At 42.0% G+C, this 23,896-nt stretch overlaps 1 protein-coding gene across 6 annotated transcripts in view; it reads right to left on the reverse strand.

The window, feature by feature from the left end:
• Positions 1-23,896, reverse strand: part of LOC137427886 (uncharacterized) — a 157,058-nt gene that overhangs the window by 104,954 nt on the left and 28,208 nt on the right. For 4 of the 6 annotated variants that reach the window (XR_010984604.2, XR_010984605.2, XM_068117688.2 and 1 more), the window contains exons 4-9: positions 17,370-17,509; positions 14,048-14,234; positions 4,359-4,469; positions 518-646; positions 327-364; positions 158-229 (exon numbers count right to left, since the gene is read on the reverse strand). Coding sequence is in view for 4 of the 6 variants with exons in the window: in XM_068117688.2 (XP_067973789.2) it covers positions 158-229; positions 327-364; positions 518-646; positions 4,359-4,469; positions 14,048-14,234; positions 17,370-17,509 (677 nt within the window). In the remaining 2 variants the exon portion in view is untranslated. The remainder of the gene's footprint in view (positions 1-157; positions 230-326; positions 365-517; positions 647-4,358; positions 4,470-14,047; positions 14,235-17,369; positions 17,510-23,896) is intronic. The other 2 variants (XM_078776538.1, XM_078776539.1) reach the window with 1 other exon arrangement.

The raw sequence follows: 23,896 nt of genomic DNA on the forward strand, positions 1-23,896 counted from the left end.
ACAATTATGCAGCCCACAGCCAAGCTTTGTACATGAATGAAACAATGACTTGATTGAGAAAATAGTGTAAATGGTCAGTGAAAAAAAGGAAGAGGGATGAAGAAGAAGGAAAAGTAATTTGTCATTGTTGAGAGCTGCTTTATCTGTAGTTTCATACAAAGGTGAGAGTCCGGATTTTAACGCTTCCTTCATGTTCAGTATTCATGACTCCGTAATCATGACTCTCACTCTGCAGCATGCAAGAGAGACAAGAGAGAATGGACAAGTTAGGGATGGAAGCATTGGGAATGGTGTAGATAAAGAAGGCAGAAATGTCTATTACTCACCGAGATTTCCAGGTTGTTGTTACTCAAGTCATTGTCTCCTAAAGCAGAAACAAATAAATTCACAACATGGTTAGACTTGGTTTGCACATTTCCAGGACTTTTCTAAGACAAAGTTGTTTTCCAGGACTTTCAATACAAATATTTTACGTAACAAGGGACATTGGAATAAACCACAACAATAAGAATGAAACCTTGTTTGTTTTCTGAAGTAGAAATACTTGTCCTGGAGCCAAATATTTCCGTGCTTTGCACCTCTTGCGTGACTCCAAAGTCCACTGGAATGTCTTCTGATCGACCCTGCAACCGGCCTGGTGAACGGACTACTTCACATACTAATTCCAGTAAGTCAATGTGCTTCAGCCACAAGGAATTGAATGACATTCTTCAAAAAAAAAAAAATCCTTTCATTTTAAAATCGGCATTACTCAGACTTATTAGATACTCACTACTCAGGGCTGGTACAAAGGTATTAGGCACCCAAGGCGAACATTCATATTTATTGTGCACTAGTATTAAACAAAACAAAACAAAAGTATTAAACAACAAAACAAAAACAAACAAAACAAACAAACAAAACAAAAAGTATTGAACAAAAGTAAAATAGTATTAAACAAAAGGAGGGGGTCATTAACCAGTGTGGCAGCTACATTCAAATGTAAGGTGTGCACAGAGGGACCTGAAGATGGAGGAAATGTTGAGTTGGATCTTGGAGACGGCGTGAAGCTGGAAGGTGTGAAAACATTTTGCTACCTCGGAGACATGCTGAATGGAGAAGGTGGATCAGACTCGGCAACGGTTGCTCGAGTGAGATGTGCATGGAAGAAGTTTCGGGAACTGAGTGGCGTGCTGACGAGGAGGGGAGTGTCGTTGAAGCTGAAGGGAAAGGTGTATGCTGCATGTGTGAGAAGTGTTATGATTTATGGGAGCGAGACATGGGTAATGAACGTAGAGCAGCAACGAACGCTGGAAAGGGTGGAAATGCGAATGGTTCGGTGGATGTGCGGAATATCGTTGAGAGAGAGGAAGACAAATGATGAATTGCGAAAGATGATGGGAATAGAGCCTGTGATTGATGCTGTGAAGAGGAACAGGTTGAGATGGTTTGGTCATGTGTTGAGGAAGGATGAAAGTGACTGGTTGAGACGAGTGATGGAAATGAATGTAGAAGGAAGTAGAGGACGGGGAAGACCGAGAAAGACTTGGCTAAAGATGTGGAAGAAGAAATGCGGGCAAGGGGGTTAACAAGGAGAGATGCAGAAAATAGGGCAAAATGGAGAAGATTGTCATGGGGACCGCAAGGCTAACCCCCGCTCTAGCAGGGAAAATGGCCTTAAAATGCCTGTTGTGGTTGTTGTGTATTTATTACAGATTTTTTTATAATTGGATTTATTTATTACTGATGTAATATTGCAGATATAGTTCGATTTATTTATTATAGATTTCATTTAGATTTTGTTATTACAGATTTATTTTTCATTAAAATGTTGAATCTCATGATACTGACTGTATAGTCATTTGCTTCACTTTTAATAGGATATGTACAGTTCATGAAGACATGCACTTTATACATAGTGTGTAATATGGATCACCTGATGTAGTACTATGATGTAGCACTATGTATAGTATGATCACCTGATGTAGATGATAATATGTAGTACTATGGCTTCTGCACCAAAGTTGATCATTAGAATTTCACTTTCCGTGCTTTGAGTTTACTAATAAATGTATAAACAAGTTCCTTCAGGTGAATGTTTTGTGTAATTTCATGTTTTATTGACGAGGTGGATAGCCCAACAAGTGTTTGTTGCATCATTGAGGAACGGATGTATGTTTTGATCAACTTTGCTTGGGAAATCTTCGCTCACCATTGGTCACGGAAACACGGAGGGAGGGTGAAGAGGATGTGGAGTGACATGCCTACCATCAGCAGCAGTTTTCAGGTGGCGTTCGTCATACGTAGTCATAGCCGTATGCACACTCGCCTCAACCCTCTATCTTGGGTTTGAATCCCGAACCCAACTATAAACTGTCATCCCAGTGTTTCACAGGCACGGTGATTAACCAATGCATGCGCCGTCCCTCAGGATGCATGTTAAACAAACTACAGGTTATTTCCGCTTCTCTTTATCCACTTTCTCTTTGCCTAATGGATGCATCCATCGCCTCTCCGCTGGTGCTGCAGCTGTGGGCTGGAGACTTGTTCATAGTGGAGCATTTTCGATCCCTGGTTCCCGGCATCTTTTAAAAGACCTCGCCCGTTATTGTACGCTCGTGGCTATTTTTATTATATTTTATTTCCTTTATTGTGTTTTCGTTTTATTGGTGTGTTTTATCTATTTCTATGCCCGTTTTTTGTCTGTCTGTCTTTTGGCCTGGAATTCTGTTTTCATCGTCCTGTGCCTTATAATAAACCATTATTCCGTAAAAACACGTTTCGTGTGGTAACCCGCCATTGCAGATTCTGCGCGTGAGAAAACATTTTGGTGTAGCTTGAATGGTGAATCCCTGGGGAAGAGTTGAAATTGGAAAGGCTCTCTTAAAGAGACCGGCGGAATTCACAATTTGACCGAGGGACTGGCAGATTATAATTTATACTAGTGGGGTCACCCGTGGGAATCCAACGGGCATGGAGGTGTATCGTTGCGATCGGTGCAGCCATTTTTGCGGTACCCGGGAAATAACGTTAAACGGGAGTCCAAACCTGAAAATACTGGAGACCAAAGCTGAAATTGGAAAAACATTAAAGCCTATTTTACTCCAAGGGGTCCCAGGATTACCCACCCAAAATTTCGTTGCGATCGGTTCAGCCGTTTATGCGGTAACTGGGAACGGACGGACGAACAGACAGACGGACATTTGGTGAATTATAGTAAGATTTGCGCAGTTTTTTTTCAAATTTCCCTGGAATTTCACAGACTTGCAGTACTGGAACATTTTCATTTTTATTTGACTTTATTTTTATTGAACAGTTTTATTGGACTTTACAGAACTGGACCATGCTTTTTAATTTTCCCAGGAATTTCAAGGAGTTTCAAGGACTGTGTGAACCCTGTTAGAAGGGGAATGGTTTTAACTTGAGTGAAAATTATCCCATCTTTAGAAAATGCCACAAACATTAAAGTTGGCTGCGTAGTACATCATTCCCCAATGAAGAAGCCCAGAAATAGCTCTTGTTTTCACATGGGTGATGTCACAAGTGGTAGATATTCTCCTTGTCTGGGCATTTGCATTGACCTCTGAGATGCAATCACGACATTTTATTAGCTTTCAGACACCTATTATCACCTTCTTTCGTATGTTGCACATGGCTGCGCGATGCATCATTTGCTGGCAGCACAGCTGCGCCACTGATGCAGTTCCCCCTGTATATTACTGTATGAATTTGGACCAACATGTCCAACAACTAATGCTAGCAGAAGGGACGCCCAAGTTAACATGCATCCGAGGTACGCAAACACTGATGATGCCTCATGTTGTATGTGGAATTCCGGGATGACATTTTTTTAGCTGGGAGTCTGGGACGCCAATTAATAGCCGAGACGATTCAAACCCAGGCTATACAGTTCGGGGGAGAGTGTGCAGACCTCTTTCCTCTCTCGCCAACCCACCAAGTATGACCTAACATTGAAAAAGAAAAAAAAAAGAAGAAAAAAAACCACCTTTAGAGGCCATTTTTCCCCGCAAGCGGGGGTTGGCCTTTTTTTCGGGAACTGTGGTTGTTGTTGTTTTTCGGTCCCCTTTTTGAAGCAATGCTTTACGGCCGGATGCCCTTCCTGACGCCAACCCTTTTTGCCGCCTTTAACGACAAGCAGGGAATGACCTAACATTAATAACCTAACCTAATATGACCTAACATTGAAATGTACCTCATTAAAGTCATAACTGCCACCTGCCTCACATGTCTACAACCTAATTATGGTGAAGGAATATTTGGTACAGTACTTTTATTTGCCACAGAATTAACATCTCCACGAAGGTGTTGGCACTTCCAACTTTTGTTGTAAAGTGGTTTAAATATGTAATTGGTATCACCTTTCTTCTGGCGATGGTAGTAGATGCACCCAGTTAGCACCAGCAGCAATAGCAGTAGCCCGATCACACCTCCCACAAGCCCTCCAATGAGAGCTGTTGTATGTGAAGGGGCTGGAACACAGAATGGATCAGGACACAACATAACAAAAGGAACAGTAGAAAGATATGGTGGAAACACTCCAACAACATTGGTGAGGGACAAAATAGAGGGAGACTTGGAAAAATAATGGATGTGGGGAGGAATGAGGGGTTGGGAAGGACGCATGGGATGGACAAGATGTATACAGAAGCAAACTTTATCTTTTATACCCCCGTTAATTCACCCCAGAGCCACTTTTTTGAAATACCGACTTCTTTCCTGGAAGTCCTAGCAGTGTCCATGTGTTTTATAACTCTCCCACCCCCCCCCCCCCCCCCCACTCTCCTCCCCCCAAGCCCTCTCCCTCCCACAGATCTCCTGATGTCCCTGCTCTCAAATGTTGTACTTGTGTGCTTCCCCCTCTCTCTTCATCTTGTCTCCCGCTCCCTTTATTTTATGTTTTATGTGTCCGTTTGTTTTTTTTGTGACTTATGTTAGCTCTTACACGAGCCTCGATCTTGTAAACAAAAAAATAAAAAATAAAAACTCTCAGGGAGAAAAAAACTGGAAATTTGGAAAGAAGTGGGCTTCGGTGGTTAATGGGGGATATAAAATCATGGTTTTCATGGTTTTCATCATCATCATGGGAAATCATCATCATGGTTTTGGATGGGGGAAGATCTGAGCTAGTAGAGAACAGCTGTCTTGAAGACCTGGAAGGAAGCATGAGATTGAAGGGAATGTGGAAGTTGATGCTCCAGGTGGGGAAAAATAGGAACAAATGAGGAGATGAGTGGAAAGCATAGGTTTATTAACTCATGTGTTTATTAAAAGTTTATTTTAGGATTCTAATCCAATATTCGTGTGTTTGTCCTTATTCAAAACTTTTGTGAGTGAACATGAATTGGATTGGTCTGTTTAGAATTCTGTTCTGAATCCATTTTTTATTTAAAAATAAATGGCGGGGGGGGGGTGGGGGAGGGGGGGGGTGAGGCCACGCTTGCCTCACCACACGTCGTTTCAGAGGGATAGGCATCTTTGACCATTTCGGTGTATTTTGGGTCTTCATGGTGTTTTGGGTCTTCAGCGCCATTTGGGTCTTCATGGTCTTTTGGATCCTCTGGGCCTTTAAGGGTATTTTGGGTCTTTGGGGTGTTTTTGGTCTTCGGGGTCTTTTGGGTCTTCGGTGTCTTCAGGGGCTTTTGGGTCATAAGGGTCTTTAAGGGTCTTTGGGGTATTTTGGTTATTTGGGGGTATTTAAGGGTCTTTTGGGTCTAAAGGGTCTTTAGGGTGTTTTAGGTCTTCAGTGTGTTTTGGGTCTTTGGGGTCTTCGGGGTCTTTTGGGTCCTCAGGGCCTTTAAAGGTATTTTTGGTCTTTGGGGTGTTTTGTGTCTTTGGGGTCTTCATGGGCTTTTGTGTGTTTTGGGTCTTCAGGGTATTTTTGTGTTTTGGGTCTTTAAGGGTATTTTGGGTCTTCAGGGGTCTTAGTGGTCTTAATGGTCTTGGGGGACTTAAAGGGTCATCAAAGGTCTGAGGGGTCTCGGCAGTCTAAACGTAATTAAGAGTTCACGGACTGTTTTGGGTGTTAATTTCATTTGAAGAAGAGGAAGAGGTTTTGGTCGCATATAAACAAACTTAACCATATACGTTTGCTCTATTATAATAAGTTTATGGGGATTTGTGTAAAAGTAACATTTACAAATGTCTTTGTGTTGCATGTGATTTATGTATAAGGTCCACTAAAAAGGCTTAAATTTAAGGGGAAAAGCAGCAGAAGATCTCTTTACATAAAAGCCAAACTAAATCTTACTATAATTCACCAAATGTCAGTCTGTCTGTCTGTCCATCCGTTCACAGGTACCACAAAAACAGCTGAACCGATCGCAACAAAATTTTGGGTGGGTAATCCTGGGACCCCCTGGAATAAAATAGGCAATATTATGTTTTTCCAAATTTTTTCCAATTTCCAGTTTTTCCGTTTTTCCAAACACAATGGAATAATATTTACCGATATGAACAGTGATGTGGCTTTTATTGAAATTCTCCAAATACTGTTTAGATTTTGATGATTTGCGTGTGATATTATTTAACAGATGTTTACATCAATCGTTTAAAATAAAAAAAGCCTTCAATTTCTGTTAGTTTGCCTTTCCATTTGGGCCTCCCAATTCAAGCCACGCCCATAGGGCGGGTACCGTTGCTAGTAACTTTAATAAAACATCTAGGCTCATGGAAGAGCAAGTTTAAAGAAGGTATAAAGGCAATGTGCGAGTGGAGCTGTGGCTGTGGTGCAACAGCTGACCGCAATAAGCAAAGTAATGGAGAAACAGGGGGGGGGGGGGGAGGGAAATTTAAAAAAAATGGAAGGAAACATAGCGACCTGCAAGTAAAGGAGTGGTTTGGAGCAGGGAAGGATGTTGGGGGGAGGTTGGACAACATAAAGTCACGTGAAAAAGTAAGTACACCCCATGTAAAGTTTTGACTTTTTCAACATATTTTAACATACAGCTATTTGATCTTTATTTCAACAATATTGATAGATAACGGTGATATAATATAACAAATGTCATGAAACATTTACATTTTGTAGTCCATTGTATAATTTAAATAAAAATAAATGCAAATTTCACATGTGGAAAAAGTAAGTACACCCCTATATTTATCACTACTTCAAATACCTAAAATTAGAATCAGGTGCACCAGCTCAGGTGCAAATGATTAGAACATCGTTAGAGAGGATCTTGGAGGAACCTGTCTTATTTAAACCTCAGACATTTAGTTTGGTTTGCTCTTTGTTGTTGAAGTGTGCGGCGTCCCCATGCCGAGATCAAAAGAGCTCTCTGAGGCCTTCAGAAAGAAGGTTATAGATGCCTACGAGTCTGGGAAGGGATGCAAAAAGATCTCCAAACAATTTGAAATCAATCATTCGACTGTCCGGAAGATGATCTACAAGTGGAGAAGAATCCAAACAACTGACAACTTGTTCAGGCCAGGCCGCTCCAGCAAGTTCAGCCCGAGAGCAGACCGCAAGATGCTGAAAGAAGTCTCTAAGAACCCCAGAATGTCATCACGGGACCTACAGGTAGCTCTTGCCACTGTTGATGTCAAAGTGCACGAGTCTACGATTATAAAGAGGCTGCACAAATTTGATCTACATGGGAGTTGTCCCGGGAGGAAACCTTTTGCTGTCCAGAAAGAACATCAGGCCAAGACTAAAGTTTGCCAATGAACACCGAGGCAAAGACCAGCACTTCTGGAACAATGTGCTCTGGAAAGATGAGTCAAAGGTAGAGCTATTTGGCCACAGTACCAGAAGACATGTTTGGCAAAAACCAAAGACAGCATTTGACCACAAGAACCTGATACCAACTGTAAAGCATGGTGGTGGAAATATTATGGTTTGGGGCACCTTTGCTGCATCAGGGCCTGGGCAGCTCACCATCAAATAACCCACTATAAATTCTTCATTGTACTAGAGGGTGCTTGAGGATAATGTGAGGCCATCTGTCAGAAAGTTGAAGCTCAACTGAAGGTGGACCTTGCAACATGACAATGACCCTAAACATACCAGCAAATCCACCAAGGAATGGCTGAAAAGAAAGAAATGGAGGGTTCTGGAATGGCCAAGTCAAAGCCCGGATCTAAATCCGAGATGTGGGGGGATTTGAAACGAGCTGTGCGTGCAAGAAACCCCACAAACATCGCACAGCTGAAATAATTCTGCATGGAGGAGTGGGCAAAAATTTCTCCCAGTCGATGTCAGAGACTGGTAGACAGTTATAAGAAACGCCTACTTGAGGTTGTTTCTGCCAAAGGGGGCGGGCAATACCACCTATTAGAGCCAAGGGTGTACTTACTTTTTCCACATGCGAAATTTGCATTTATGTTTATTTAAATTATACAATGGACTACAAAATGTAAATGTTTCATGATATTTGTTATATTATATCACCTTTATCTATCAATATTGTTGAAATGAAGGTCAAATAGCTGTATGTTGAAATATGTTGAAAAAGTCAAAACTTTACATGGGGTGTACTTACTTTTTCACGTGACTGTATAGGTAGGAAAGCTCATGGATGGGAATAAAATACAAATTGAGGATGGGCATACCGCCTAGGTACTGCCAAGAAGAGTGGAACTGAATTGAGGCAGGAAGCTGCTCAAAAAGTGGGAGAGAGGAAAAACTAAATAGTAGAGGTGAGCAGTCAACCTGGATTTTAAAGTTTCGCCTTGAAGAGGTAGCTAGAAGAGTACATATCATGCATCCTGGAAAGTATGGAGAGTCCATAGGGATTAAAGGACAGGTGAAACAAGACCAGAAGAAAGGCCACTGATCTATGCCTCGTGCTTCTGATTCTTTGTAGGAGAAGCCAATATTGTTGAGAGCTTTGGATTTCACAGCATTCAGGAAAGACAAGTGGGAAGCAGGTGAACTGACTCATGCAGGAGAGCAGTACTTATTTTAATTTCTGCTGCAGTCAAAGGTGTCATAGGTTGGTAGAAGTTCCGACTTAACAAGACATGACTTTGCATTACCAAGGATGTCCAGTCTGTGGTTGGCTTTGGAGGCCATATTTGATAAACTTGTAATACACACTCAGAGAGCGAAATGTGGTGTCGATTCCCCCTCCTTCAGGCAGGGATCAGTGGTTAAACCACCTGCACTCTTCCAAATGTACAGGCAAAAATTGCAAGTCATTGCCCCACTCTCAAGGGGGCAGTGTGGTGTATTTTGAGCCAACGATCTGACCCCGGGTACAAGAGAAAACATGCATGTAAGCAAAATTTGGTGGAGATCGGCCAAGCGATTTTCAATTCCATAATGTTCAGACATGCATACATAGTCGTGGCCAAAAATATTGACACACTTGCACTTTTAAAAAATAACTCACAATTTTCTCTAAAAATAAGATGAAATTGACAAAAGTATTTGGTCTCCACAATTCTTTATTTCACGGTTAATATTACAGAACCTTTGTTTTTGATTCAAAACTTAATATATCCGAAAAATTTAAATTTAAATCAGAAAATAAAAAGAAATGGCATTGACAAAATTATTGACACCCTCGACTTAATATTTGGTAGCACAGACTTTGGACAAAATAACTGAAGTCAAGCGCTTCCTATATCCATGAATGAGCTTCCTACACCTCTCTACTAGCAGTTTGGCCCACTCTTCTTGTACAAACTGCTCCAGTTCTCCCAGATTTGAAGGGTGCCTTCTTCCAACTGCTGTTTTCAGATATCCCCACAGGTGTTCAATGGGATTTAGATTTGGACTCATTTCTGGCCACTTCAGAACACCCAGCGTTTCGTCTTGAACCATTCCTGGGTGCTTTTTGAAGGATGTTTGGGGTCATTGTCTTGCTGCAAGACCCATGACCTTCGACGGAGACCCAGCTTTCTGACATTGGGTTGAACATTGTGCTCCAAAATGCCTTGGTTATCTCCTGATTTCATGATGCCATGCACACATTCAAGGCACCCAATGCCAGAGGCAGCACAGCAACTCCAGAACATCACTGAACCTCCTCCATGTTTGACTGTAGGGATGGTGTTCTTTTCTTTGAAGGCTTGATTTTGTTTTCTGTAAACATAGAGATGATGTGCTTTACCAAAAAGCTCTAATTTGGCCTCATCTGTCCACAGGACATTCTCCCAGAAGGATTTTGGCTTGTTCAGGTGTGTTTTGGCAAACTCCAGTTGGGCTTTCTTATGTCTCTCTCCCAGCACTGGGATCCTCCTGGGTCTCCTCCCATTGAACCCCCTTTCATTAAGTTGGCCATGGATGGTGCGAGTTGAAATTGTTGTACCTAGTGTCTGAAGATCAGCTTGAATCTGTTTGGCAGGTGATCGAGGTGCTTTCTCCACCATTTGAACAATCCTTCGCTGCAATCGTCGATCAAGTTTTCTCTTGCGGCCACGTCCAGGGAGGTTGAGTACAGGGCCATGGGCCTTAAACTTCCTGATAACATTGCGTACGGTGGACACAGGAACATCAAGGTCTCTCGAGATGGACTTGTAGCTTTGAGATTGTCCATGCTTGGCTACAATCGTGTGTCTTACCTCCTCAGACAAATCTCTGATTTTCTTTCTTTTCTCCATGCTCATTGCGGTACACACAAGAACATAAAACAGCAGAATAACTACTTTTCTCCATTCAGACTGGTTGAATGAGTGATTTTTATATTGCAGGTACCTGCAACAGGTGAGTTCAATTCCAAAGTAAAGGAGAATCACCTGCTTGAAATGTAATTATTTCTAACAACTTCTAAAAGATGCCAATAATATTGTCCTGGCCATTTTAGGATTTCTGTGTGGAATAAGCTAAGTTTAGTACTTTTTTCACCTTTTTGTGTTTTGTTCAACTGCAAACCAAAGAAATACATATATGTGGATACCAAAAGATTTTTTGATTTCAACAATTTTCTGGAAGAAATGGTGCATTATCTGAAAAATGTATAAGGGTGACAATATTTTTGGCCACGACTGTACATGCATGCATACATACATACATACATACATTGAAATGCGTGACAAAGGATCTTGAATAACACATAATTGTTGTTGTATAGACCCAGACAGTTCTCTTGAACAAGCCCATGGCACAGAGACAGCGGATTGATCTCCCAGGAGTGACCCAGAGATCCCCCACACAGAGCATGTTGTACACCTGCCTTCAGGAAGTTGAGGCCACGACAGACTTATGGAGAAAGAGAGATAACAGGGAAAGGGCTGGTCCATGTGGGCCGATCGACACTCTGATGGAAGAATAAGGAGGCACAAAGGATTTGGCCCCCGACTTGTGTTAGGGGGTTCAACCACCACGAAGAGGCCTCCCCGATAGTTGTACACATAGTTGTTGTTGCTGCTGCTGTCGTCGTGACTGTGGTTGTTGTTTGTGTACTCCCTCCATGTACTTTTATATTTTTTTTATGTTGCTTTGAGAAGTAGGACTATTACTAGACATAATTTTGTGTGCTCCCTCTGTGTCCTTCTAAAAGGTTCCTGCTGTCATAGAATAATAAATGTTAACATGAGAACTGCTGCATTAAGCTCCTATTCCCACTTCTCCTAATCTTGCTTCTTCTTCCTCTTCTTAATCTTCTTCTTCAATCACCTAGCGATGGGCTTGTTCCATTAAATGGACACAATATTTTGTTCCAAGTAAATCGATTATTAGCTTTCTATCAGAGGAAATCGATTTTTCGATTTCCATAGGTACCCGTTTTATTATATACTACAACAGCAGGAACCGCAACATGAAAGCTCGAGGTCTTGCTTCTTTTTTGCATGCCGGTTGGAAGGATGCATCTCCTTTTAGTAATAGTAACACCGTTCAGGCTGGCAGGATGGCCAAGAGGTACACACACTCACCTCTAAGTTGTCCAGCCTTGGTTAGAATGCCGACCCAGCTATATAAACTGTCATCCTGGTGTTTCACAGGCAGGGTGATTCAATAAATGGGTGTGCTGTCCTTCCGATGGACGTTAAACCAGCCTTCTCGTTTGCCGGCAGTAGTTGGTGGACGTTAAAGACGCATGAAAGCCCACAGAATCTTGTTTCTCACAGTCTGAGAGTCCTTTAGGTGCTTTTTTGCAAACTCCAAGCGGGCTTTCATGTGTCTTTCACTGAGGAGAGGCTTCCGTCTGGCCACTCTGCCATAAAGTCCAGATCGGTGAAGTGTTGCAGAAGTGTTGTCCTTCTGGAAGTTTCTCCCATCTCCACACAGGATCTCTGGAGCTTAGCCAGAGTGACCATCGGGTTATTGGTCACCTCTATTACAAAGGCCCTTCTCCCCAGATTGCTCAGTTTGGCCGGGCGGCCAGCTCTAGGAAGAGTCCTGGTAGTTACAAACTTCTTCCATTTAAGAATTATGGAGGCCACTGTGCTCTTGGGAACCTTCAATGCAGCAGAAATTTTTTGGTCTGCTTCCCCAGATCTGGGCCTCGACACAATCCTGTCTCTGAGCTCTGCAGGCAGTTCCTTCGACCTCATGGCTTGGTTTTTGCTCTGATATGCATTGTCAGCTGTGCGACCTTATATAGACAGGTATGTGCCTTTCCAAATCATGTCCAATCAATTGAATTTACCACAGGTGGGCAACAATCAAGGTGTAGAAACATCTCAAAGATGATCAAGAGAAATGGGAGGCACCTGAGCTAAATTTCAAGTGTCATAGCAAAGGTTATGAATACTTATGTCAATGTGATATTTGAGTTTTTCTTTTCAATAAATTTGCAAAACTTTCTAAAATCCTGTTTTCTCTTTGTCATTATGGGGTATTGAGTGTAGATTGATGAGGGAAAAAATGAATTGAAACGATTTCAGAATAAAGCTGCAACATAACAAAATGTGAAAAAAGTGAAGGGGTCTGAATACTTTCTGAATGCACTGCATACCATCAACAGCTACATAGTCCGGTCAGGGGGATTCAGAGCCTGCCACCCCAATGGGACCCCCCATTCTTGTATAGGCAAGGGGGTGTAAAAAGCAATTACGTTTGTCCCATAGCTTGTCTCTCCTTGCCACATGTACTGGGCTTCCATTGGACTTCTTCAACTTCCATCGGACCGCGACGTGATCTCTAGAGTCTAGACAACCAAACTGGGACGCGACTGGAACCTTCCACCATGCAGGCGTGGGTCTTATGTGGGCACCCAGGACACCTCACCTTGTGCCGTCATCCTGCCCTATCTTCCCCGCACCAATTGGTGGTTTGACCGTAAATCCCAGGGAAATCTCTCCTCTGCATTTCTGCCAAACTAGTGCCTCCTCATTTGTGCCAAAAGGACGGATTCCTTGATAAAGCACATACAAGACAGATTACAAAGGATTGGATATTGAAAATGGTTTCAATGGAGAAGCGGTTTTAGACACAAACATTAGGAAATGAATACGACAGTTTTCTGTACAAATATCAACACAAAATCCTTTATCACAATTAAATGACTTCACTCTCATGTTAATACATGTATTAAGGCAATAACTATTTGTAAGCTGTATAATCTTAACCCCAAGAAGCCATTTCCACAACTACATGTATGGGTTTCAGGTCTACTAAGAGGAGGTTATCCTTAGTTTTCCTCGGACTTACCGGGCCTGAGGATACCACACACGAATAACTTTGTGCCGTGGCAGGTTGCTAGTCAACCGCGAGTGCCAATTAGTTAACCACGTGTTCAAGTGTCCTCTGCGCAAAATTCCATTTTGACCTAATGGGGTATTATGTGTAGATCAGTGACAAAAAATCTTAAATTTAATCCATTTTAAATTGAGGCTGTAACACAACAAAATGTGAAAAAGTCAAGGGGTGTGAATACTTTCTGAAGGCACTGAATGTTAACTTGTCATGTGAAAATGTGAAATGGTTAACCTTTCACCCCAAAGCGTTGGTTAACAAGGCTTCAATATCAGCATGAAAAACGTAATACTCTTTATTGACACTCTAACATTATGCATACGAGTTCAAATTGTTGTTAGAATTATGATCACCTTATATACTTTCATACATAGCTTCATAAAAGTGGTGTGGCAGAGAAAACGACGATGGTGAGAGGACAGGTGTGGTGGAGAAGTAACAGAACTGATACAAATGTCTTCTTACCTTTCACCTGAAGCTCAATGACCTCTTGCCATCTTTTGTCACACGAGCTGACATAAGCAGCATAATTGCCAACATCTGACTGCTGGACCTCGACGAGGGTCATTGATCCATTACTTTCGTTCATTTTCACTCGGCCTGCATAGCCCTCAGCCACCCTAGTCGAGTCATTTATCATTGCAACAGCCACCTGGAAGCGGTAGGATAATGTGGGATTGGGATCGGAAATGGAGGAAGATGATAAAAAGAAGCCAGACGAAGTGCGAACGTAAAGCAAGACCTGCTCCAAACTCGTGTTGTAGAGGTCTTTCAGTCATGTGACACCATCACCATTTTAATTAACAACAAAAAGGAAATGTAATTATTTCTGGCAGCATTTTCAGCAACAATGTTAAATTTACAATCACTCTCTACAACACTACAAATGGTGAACAAAACACTTTATATAAACCGCACTTACTTTATATAAACCGCACTTACACTTTATATAAACCGTCAACTTGTCTCGTGGCATTAAATAACATACTATATTCCCCATATGTCTTAAATACTAAGACATTATACAATTACTTAAAACAAACGTCGTAACCATCTCAAAAATGTGTGTGTGTGTGCGTGTGTGTGTGTGTGTGTGTGTGTGTGTGTGTGTGTGTGTATGTGTGTGTGTTGTATGGTACGTATGTATGGTATTAGTATATATGTATACAACACATGTATGGTATTGGTATATATGTATACAACACATGTATGGTATTGGTATATATGTATACAACACATTTATGGTATTAGTATATATGTATACAACACATGTATGGTATTGGTATATATGTATACAACACATGTATGGTATTGGTATATATGTATACAACACATGTATGGTATTGGTATATATGTATACAACACATGTATGGTATTGGTATATATGTATACAACACATGTATGGTATTGGTATATATGTATACAACACATGTATGGTATTGGTATATATGTATGCAACACATGTATGGTATTGGTATATATGTATACAACACATGTATGGTATTGGTATATATGTATACCACACATGTATGGTATTGGTATATATGTATACCACACATGTATGGTATTGGTATATATGTATACAACACATGTATGGTATTGGTATATATGTATACAACACATGTATGGTATTGGTATATATGTATACAACACATGTATGGTATTGGTATATATGTATACCACACATGTATGGTATTGGTATATATGTATACCACACATGTATGGTATTGGTATATATGTATACAACACATGTATGGTATTGGTATATATGTATACCACACATGTATGGTATTGGTATATATGTATACCACACATGTATGGTATTGGTATATATGTATACAACACATGTATGGTATTGGTATATATGTATACAACACATGTATGGTATTGGTATATATGTATACAACACATGTATGGTATTGGTATATATGTATACAACACATGTATGGTATTGGTATATATGTATACAACACATGTATGGTATTGGTATATATGTATACAACACATGTATGGTATTGGTATATATGTATACCACACATGTATGGTATTGGTATATATGTATACCACACATGTATGGTATTGGTATATATGTATACCACACATGTATGGTATTGGTATATGTTGTCATGCGAATCCCTTCAGGTTAACACCAGGGCTCGCGGAGGACCGAACAGCTATAATGGAGGCGACGACCAAATACGGATTTGACTATAAAGCACGGGCGGAAGAATGAAGAAGAAGAAGAGGCGGAAGCGCTTACCTATAGCGAACCGACAGCAGCTCCGATCCTGCAGGGGATTAACTCAAAACGGACACAGGATTTTGGAATGGCAAAGAAAATAATACAAGGGTTTCTTTTACAAGAGATAGCGGGACAGGAAAATACGCGCCGGTAATAAAAGGTCCTAAATCGGGACGTCCCCACACACAGATTTCGGATACGAGACGAGGGAATGAATGAAGGAAAAATAAAACCGTTATGTGTTTGTGTAATGTGGTGTGTCCTTATCTGTCTGTAGTCTGCAGTGTGTCATCCGGGTTCGAGCGCAGTCATCTGACCGCGGCTCCGGTCAGTGGGAAGCAGGCCTCGATGCGCCCCTCGTTCGTGCGCCATCAGGCTTCACCGAGCACCTCACTGCACCTGCAAGCCTCGCTCATGTCACCAAGAACCGCACCAAGCTCCGAGATCACGAACCAACAACCACCAGTCACCAACGCAGGGCGGAGCGCGACTAAACCCAGGCACAAAGAAGAGAGCCAAGCACGACAGGCGATCTTCAACACAAATGGGTCCAGCGCGAAGAGAGGAGAGCGTGAAAATGTCGGCCAGCGAGTCCTTTTGTCACCTGGCGTGTGACGTCAATCTCGCGCATCCCCAATCAAAGCCTCGTACTTTAGTCTTCCAGAACGTTCTCGCGCCTTCCCTCCAATGAACAACCTCCTTCTAACTCGTGGTTTGGCGTCTTCCGCGTTGATTGGCTGGAGGTTCGCACCTTCCGCTGCAACCAATCACACGTTCCCTGGGCGTGGTTATAGCCTGCTACGATGCTCGTGCTAGGCTAGCTGGTGGTGTAGCTGGCTGCGGCCCATGCGGCGGTGCCCCAATCTGGCTTCCTGCCTGTTTTCTTCCAAGGTCATTGTTGTAAGGGAGGGGAACTAATTAATGTGTGCACTAAGGACCTATCTAAGTGTTTATATGAGAATGCGTTGCTATAAGGGACAAAGGTTTGGCGACAGGGGGGAAACGACGAACGAGGGAAGTTTATCCATAATCCCTGCACTATTTAGCAAGCCACGCCCCCCCCTCCCCTCGCGGCGGGGACGCCAATACAGCTTATACCGACAAACTGGACTAAACATAGAACTTATTACAGGTAGATTCCCTATCACGACAGTCGGATACCTACCTATACAGATCTATCTGGCTCTAGATATTCCTCTACCCAAATTCATAACAATATGTATACAACACATGTATGGTATTGGTATATATGTATATACAACACATGTATGGTATTGGTATATATGTATACAACACATGTATGGTATTGGTATATATGTATACAACACATGTATGGTATTGGTATATATATGTATACAACACATGTATGGTATTGTAATAACTGATTCATAAAATTCCTCACTAACTGGTTAACAATAGAAGCCACGTGATGTTGTGATGTCTGCTGAAAAAGCTCTATATCATATTTCCAGTTTCAGGTACTCTCACCTTTTGGCTAAAGTAACAAAATGGAACATTTCATCTGTAGATTTATCTTTTACTCACCTGACTCTGAGACTTTTGAAAGGTCCATTCGACAGCAAACATGTCTCCAGTGCTTGTGTTCCCTTTGAGATAAAATTTGGCAGAATTACCCAGAAATACCTTCACCACCTGTTTACTTTCTTTGTTGACTCTGTCAGTACCTGGAGAAAAAAAGTCTCCTCACCACCAATTGCTTTCAACTCATACAGATTCAATATATCATTGGCCAACGCCCAAAATGAAACCTCAGTCACAGCTATCCATTTATGTGAGAATGAAAAAAGGTAAAGGTGAGAGTTTGCAGGTGAGGATTTAAAGGGGCGTTCTAGCATGCAAGCTTGTTCATATAAAAGTATTGAAGGAAAAAACACAAAAAGGTGTCATGGCAGTAATCGTGAGTTTGAAACAAACATTTGACAAGTAGAGCTGCATTCAAACTACACCACCCCCATGCCAAATAAATAAATAACATGTCCTCCAGCACGTGGCATCACCGTGCAGCACATGGAGATGGAAGTGAGAGGTAGCGGTGTACAATTAATTGATTGATTAATTATGCAAATAAAATCGTAAAATAATTAATTTCGTAATCAATTGGCTAATAGCATACTTACACCACCACTGTTTCATCCCAATCTGTAACTTTTTGGAAATTTATGAATGAATCGAATAATTAATTGATTAATAGATAAATCAAAAATACCCTTTACAGCCAAATCCCTTGCTTATTGCCATGTCCATATATCAGCTTCCTAGCTCAAAAGGTGCCTGGGATGTTGCCCAGATGGGAAAGAAAATAAATAAGTACTTAATAAATCGATAACAATTAAGTAATTAAGCAATTAATTGATTAATCAAAAAATAAGACATGCAGTTTTTGCCAAAGCACGTGCTCACTACTGTGCCCAAATTTCAGCTTCCTAGCTCAAAGGATGGCAGAGATATCGCCCGGACAAGAGAGAAAGAAACCGGAGTGAAAACCTTTGCGTGTGTGCGTCATCACTGGGCCCCCTACGGTGATGACGTCATACAGTGCTTGGAGATGGAAGAGGAAAGGAGCGATTTACAACAGTTATGTTGATCAACTACGTTTTGCTCATTATGACATATTAGAATTTACTAGTGGGGCACCCATGGAAACCCCACGGACATAGACATGTATAACATTTGGACATCTTGAGTTAGATGCTGCACGAAGAGTTTTACAAAATGGTTACTGGCAACTCGTCAAATCCACAAATTATGTAATCTACACAATTAATTTACTATGTGACCCCTAACTCCTCTTCACCCCTCACTCATCGACTCTCCCCTCACACCTCCATCCTCTTTACCCCTCACTCCTTTCCCCCCTTCTCACACCACCTCTCCATCCCCACTCACCCCTCTCCTTTCCATACCACTCACTTCCCCCCTCACTCTCCGCCTTTCCCTCCTCACTCCTTCCCACCTCATTCCTCTTCAACCCTCACTCATCTCCATCCCACATTGCACAAGGGAGAGCATCGCACACAGGGGATGAGAGGAGGGAGGGTAGGGGGATGAGTGACACTTCCACCTTAACTTGACTGACTGACGTCTGTTGTTCATTTTTAAAGTTGAAAGAATCATATATACCGTAAATGGGGGGAATAGGGACAGCAAGGTGAACAGGGACACAAACTGAAAAAAAGTTCGGAAACTTTTTTCGCTGAAAATTGATAACCATACTGATTTGTTGATATTTGGGTTGAAAGTGTTCTCTTGTTTTTAAAAAGCAACTTATAGTTCCTATTAACCCCATATATGGGTTAAATGGGAATAAATAGGATTTTTTATGGCTATCCCTATTCACCCCGTTTTACGGGTGGCAACTCGTTTTACCCCGTTTTACGGGTGAATAGGGACAGTCACTAATACAAAAAAATAATAATCAAGAAACAATCCTGAGTTTCCAACTTATTGCTAAATTGATAGCTCAGATGGATGCACATAATACGCACCCATAATATAAACCACGGTGCCAATGAAAAAAAATATGGGATAAAAAGTTTCTCCAAACTGTCCCTATTTCTTGATTATTATTTTTTTGTATTAGTGACTGTCCCTATTCACCCGTAAAACGGGGTGAATAGGGACAGCCATAAAAATCCTATTTATTCCTATTTAACCCATATATGGGGTTAATAGGGACTATAAGTTGCTTTTTTAAAAAACAAGAGAACACTTTCAACCCAAATACAGTATCAACAAATCAGTATGGTTATCAATTTTCAGCGAAAAACGTTTCCGAACTTTTTTTCATTTTGTGTCCCTTTTCACCTTGCTGTCCCGATTCACCCCATTTTACAGTACTTCGCTTTACAATTGAAAAATTACTTAAACCCAATCGTTATTATTTAATACATATTGTGTTCCATAGTTAGTCAGCATATACAATTTATTACGTACAAAGTGTTTTGAAGTTTTTTTTATTTACAACAAACACAACAACATGCATTTTAAGGCCATTTTCCCCTGCTAGAGCGGGGGTTAGCCTTGCGGTCCCCATGACAATCTTCTCCATTTTGCCCTATTTTCTGCATCTCCCCTTGTTAACCCCCTTGCCCGCATTTCTTCTTCCACCATCTTTAGGCAAGTCTTTCTCGGTCTTCCCCGTCCTCTACTTCCTTCTACATTCATTTCCACCACTCTTCTCAACCAGTCACTTTCATCCTTCCTCAACACATGACCAAACCATCTCAACCTGTTTCTCTTCACAGCATCAATCACAGGCTCTATTCCCATCATCTTTCGCAATTCATCAATTGTCTTCCTCTCTCTCAACGATACTCCACACATCCACCGAACCATTCGCATTTCCACCCTTTCCAGCCTTCGTTGCTGCTCTACGTTCATTACCCATGTCTCGCTCCCATAAGTCATAACACTTCTTACACATTCAGCATACACCTTTCCCTTCAGCTTCAACGACACTCCCCTCCTCATCAGCACGTCACTCAGTTCCCGAAACTTCTTCCATGCACATCTCACTCTAGCAACCATTGCCGAGTCTGATCCACCTTCTCCATTCAGCATGTCTCCGAGGTAGAAAAATGTTTTCACACCTTCCAGCTTCACGCCGTCTCCAAGATCCAACTCAACATTTCCTCCATCTGCAGCTCCCTCTGTGCACACCTTACATTTGAATGTAGCTGCCACACTGGTTAATGACCCTCTCAGACCACTACATTTTTGATGAACCCACTCAGCGCACATTGCACATTGAATGGAGTTCACTCCGACACCCTTCCTGCACACAGCACACGGCCACTTCCCAGTTCTTTCCACCTCACCACATGCTTTACCACTTGCCATCACCTTCGTCTTTCCGATATTCACCTTCAGACCTTTTGTCCCCATACATTCCTTCCACTTGTTCATCTTTTCCTTCAGTCCATCCATACTTTCCGCAATCAACACCAGATCATCTGCATACAACAACTCCCACGGTAAACCCTCCTTTACGTTCTGAGCCAGCACCTCCATCACAGCTACAAATAGTAGTGGCCTTAGTACCGACCCCTGATGCACTCCCACCTTCACCTCAAACTCACCACTGTTCCCGTCTTTCGTCCTTACAGCTGTGCGCGCTCTTTTGTATATTGCCATCACTACTCTGATCAACCAATCCTCCACTCCTAACTTCCTCAATGCCCATGTCACTACTTTGTGTGGAACCCTATCGAATGCTTTCTCCAGATCAACAAACCCAAGAAACAACTTCTTCCTCTTCTCCATGTAATTCTCCTGCAACTGCCTTACAATAAAAAACGCGTCTGTCGTGCCTCTTCCTGGCATAATTCCAAACTGCATTTCATCGATCTTCACTTTCTTCCTTATACTCCTCTCCAACACCCTTTCCAATACCTTCATTCCATGCTCCAATAACTTTATCGCTCGATACGAGCCACAGTCCAGACGGTCACCTTTCCCCTTGTATGGAGGGACGAGGGTACTCAGTTCCCAATACACTGGAATGCGGCCTTCTTTCACCACCACATTACAGATCTTTGTCATTCTCTTCACACCCCAACTTCCTTCTGCCTTCAACATATCTCCCACAACTCCCGTCGGCCCTCTCGCTTTTCTACTCTTCATTGCTTTTATCGCTTCCTCAACTTCCTTCTCAGTTATCTTCTCTGCCGGTCCTAAAACTGGGTTACTCTCTATGTTGCCATCCCAATCATTCTCTGCATTCAACAGCATTTCCATATATCTCTTCCACCTTCCTTTAATTCCATCTGGGTCTACAACGATTTGTCCCACTTCATCCTTCAAGCAACTCACCCCCATCACATCACACCTCTCTTTCACCATCTGCTTTTCAATCCTGAATACCGCTCTCTGACCCTCTTCCGATTTTTTTTTTTTTTTTTTTTGTTGTATACAAGATCGAGGCTCGTGAAAGAGCTAACATTAATCACACAAAAAGACAAACCGACACACAAAACACAAAAAACAAGGGGAGCGGCAGACAAGATGGGGAGAGAGGGGGAAGGACACAAAAGAGAGGGGGAAGGACACAAACACAACATTTGAGAGCAGGGACATCGGGAGGACTTGGGGGGAGGTGGGAGAGGATTAAAACATATGAACACTGCAAGGACTCTGGGGTGAATTACCGGGGGTAGAAAAGATCAAGGTTTTCGATGGGGGAAGATAAGAGATAGTGGTGAACAGCTGTTTTAAAGACCTGGAGGGAGGAGTGGGATTGAAGGGAGTGGGGGAGTTTGTTCCAGAGGCGGGAGAAAAGGGGAATGAAAGAGTGAAGGTGAGCAGAGAGCCTAGACTTTGGCAGTTTAACCAGAAGAGGGTTGCAGGCAGATCTTGTGCGACCTGAAGGAATATTGGGGGGACAGAGCACAGAGAGAGCTGGGGGAGCAAGGCCGGAGAGGAGTCGGTAGAAGACAGAAAGACCACCAACCTGCCTGCGGTGAGTGAGTGAAAGGCCCTCGGCGTTGACTACATCGCAGGAGATTCCAATGATTCTGAAAGCTTTGGCCTCAACAGCGTGAAGCCGAGCAAGGTGTGAGGCAGGAGCACCAGCCCAGAGGGGGGAACAGTATTCCATTGAGCTGCGGATGAAAGCCTTGTATGTGGTGAGGAGCTCAGGTGTGCCAAGGAAGGACTTCGCACGACGGAGGATGCCCAGTCGGCGACTGGCTTTGGAGGCCAGCTTGGAAATGTGGTTTTCCCAAGAAAGATCATGGCAGATTCCAAGCGTTCTCCGAACATTTTCCTACATAGTACATGGTGTTATGTAGAATTATTTGATGTGCGTGCAAAATTTGCTATACTAGTGGAACCAATGTTTTTTTACCTTCCCTACACCCTAACGAACAAAACTGGAGTTGGTTCCATTTTTTAAATGGTGTCTTCGTCCACATTTTGCATTTTTCAAGAAGTATTTGCATCTAAAGCACAACAAGTTATGCTTTTTCCTATGATTTTCACCACTTATGTTTGTGAGGAATCCACTAAAACATCTAAAAACTTCATGAGATAAATCAATGATATATAAGTTTGGTTAACAGAGATTCAAAATGACCGCCATTGCTAATTTTTACTAAAAACTGTTGATAACATCCAAAACGTAAGTTTTTAATGCATATTTGTCTTAGAAATATTAGTAATATTTTGATCCAAGTCTTTCTGTGTCTTTTCACAGGCGCTAGCGTTGTTAAATATGCATTTAAAGCATATACGCGCAGCGTGCGCGCAACTAAAACACGCGCAAGTTATCTTGACGTTATCTCCAATTACGAGTTCACAGCCATCAATTCAACTCTGAAGAAAACTGACGGCTCGCTGATAACTTCAGACAGTAAAAGTGATCTGATACATGTGTTCGAAAGCTTGGCAATAGAAGAGAAAGCCAACAGAGAGGTGACAACTGATTCACATTTGAACACTTTCTTGGTTGTTGAGGGCATGTCAGTAGTTCATGAAGTAATGTCTGCAATGTCACCAAAAACCTGCAATGATATGGGAGGATGCCTTTTTTAAGACAATAGAAAGTAGATGCAAAAACTATGAAGGTTGCCGTGTGATCTTTGATAATTATGTAAGATAGAACTCAATCAAGGATATCATCAGACATCGCAAGTTAGGGCGCCAATCATTGGCGATGGGTTACATTGTTGTTGACACAACCCCTATCAACGACCCAAACCTATTTCTGGCTAACAATGAAACTCAAGATTCCCTCACAGTCTACCTGGCAGACAAAGTCATGCAGCTGAAGATTCCAGTGGCCACGGTGACACGTCTGCATGTAAGAAGTAACATTGAAGATGTTCAGCCATCAACAGGCATCAGTACACAAGAAGAAGCAGACACCTTAATTATTTTACATGCAGCTGAGGTCTCTGCAGCTGGAAAGAATGTGCATATTATGAGCCAGGACACAGATGTTATGGTACTTGCTCTACGGAGACTCCCAATTCTTGGTTCTCAGACAACCATGCTTATGGGAACAGGTGACAAGAGAAGAAAAGTGTTGCTGAAACCAATATATGACAGTCTTG

The sequence above is a fragment of the Myxine glutinosa genome, chromosome 1 (assembly GCF_964187855.1).
Source record: "Myxine glutinosa chromosome 1, kmMyxGlut1.1, whole genome shotgun sequence".
Classification (NCBI taxonomy): Eukaryota; Metazoa; Chordata; class Myxini; order Myxiniformes; family Myxinidae; genus Myxine; species Myxine glutinosa.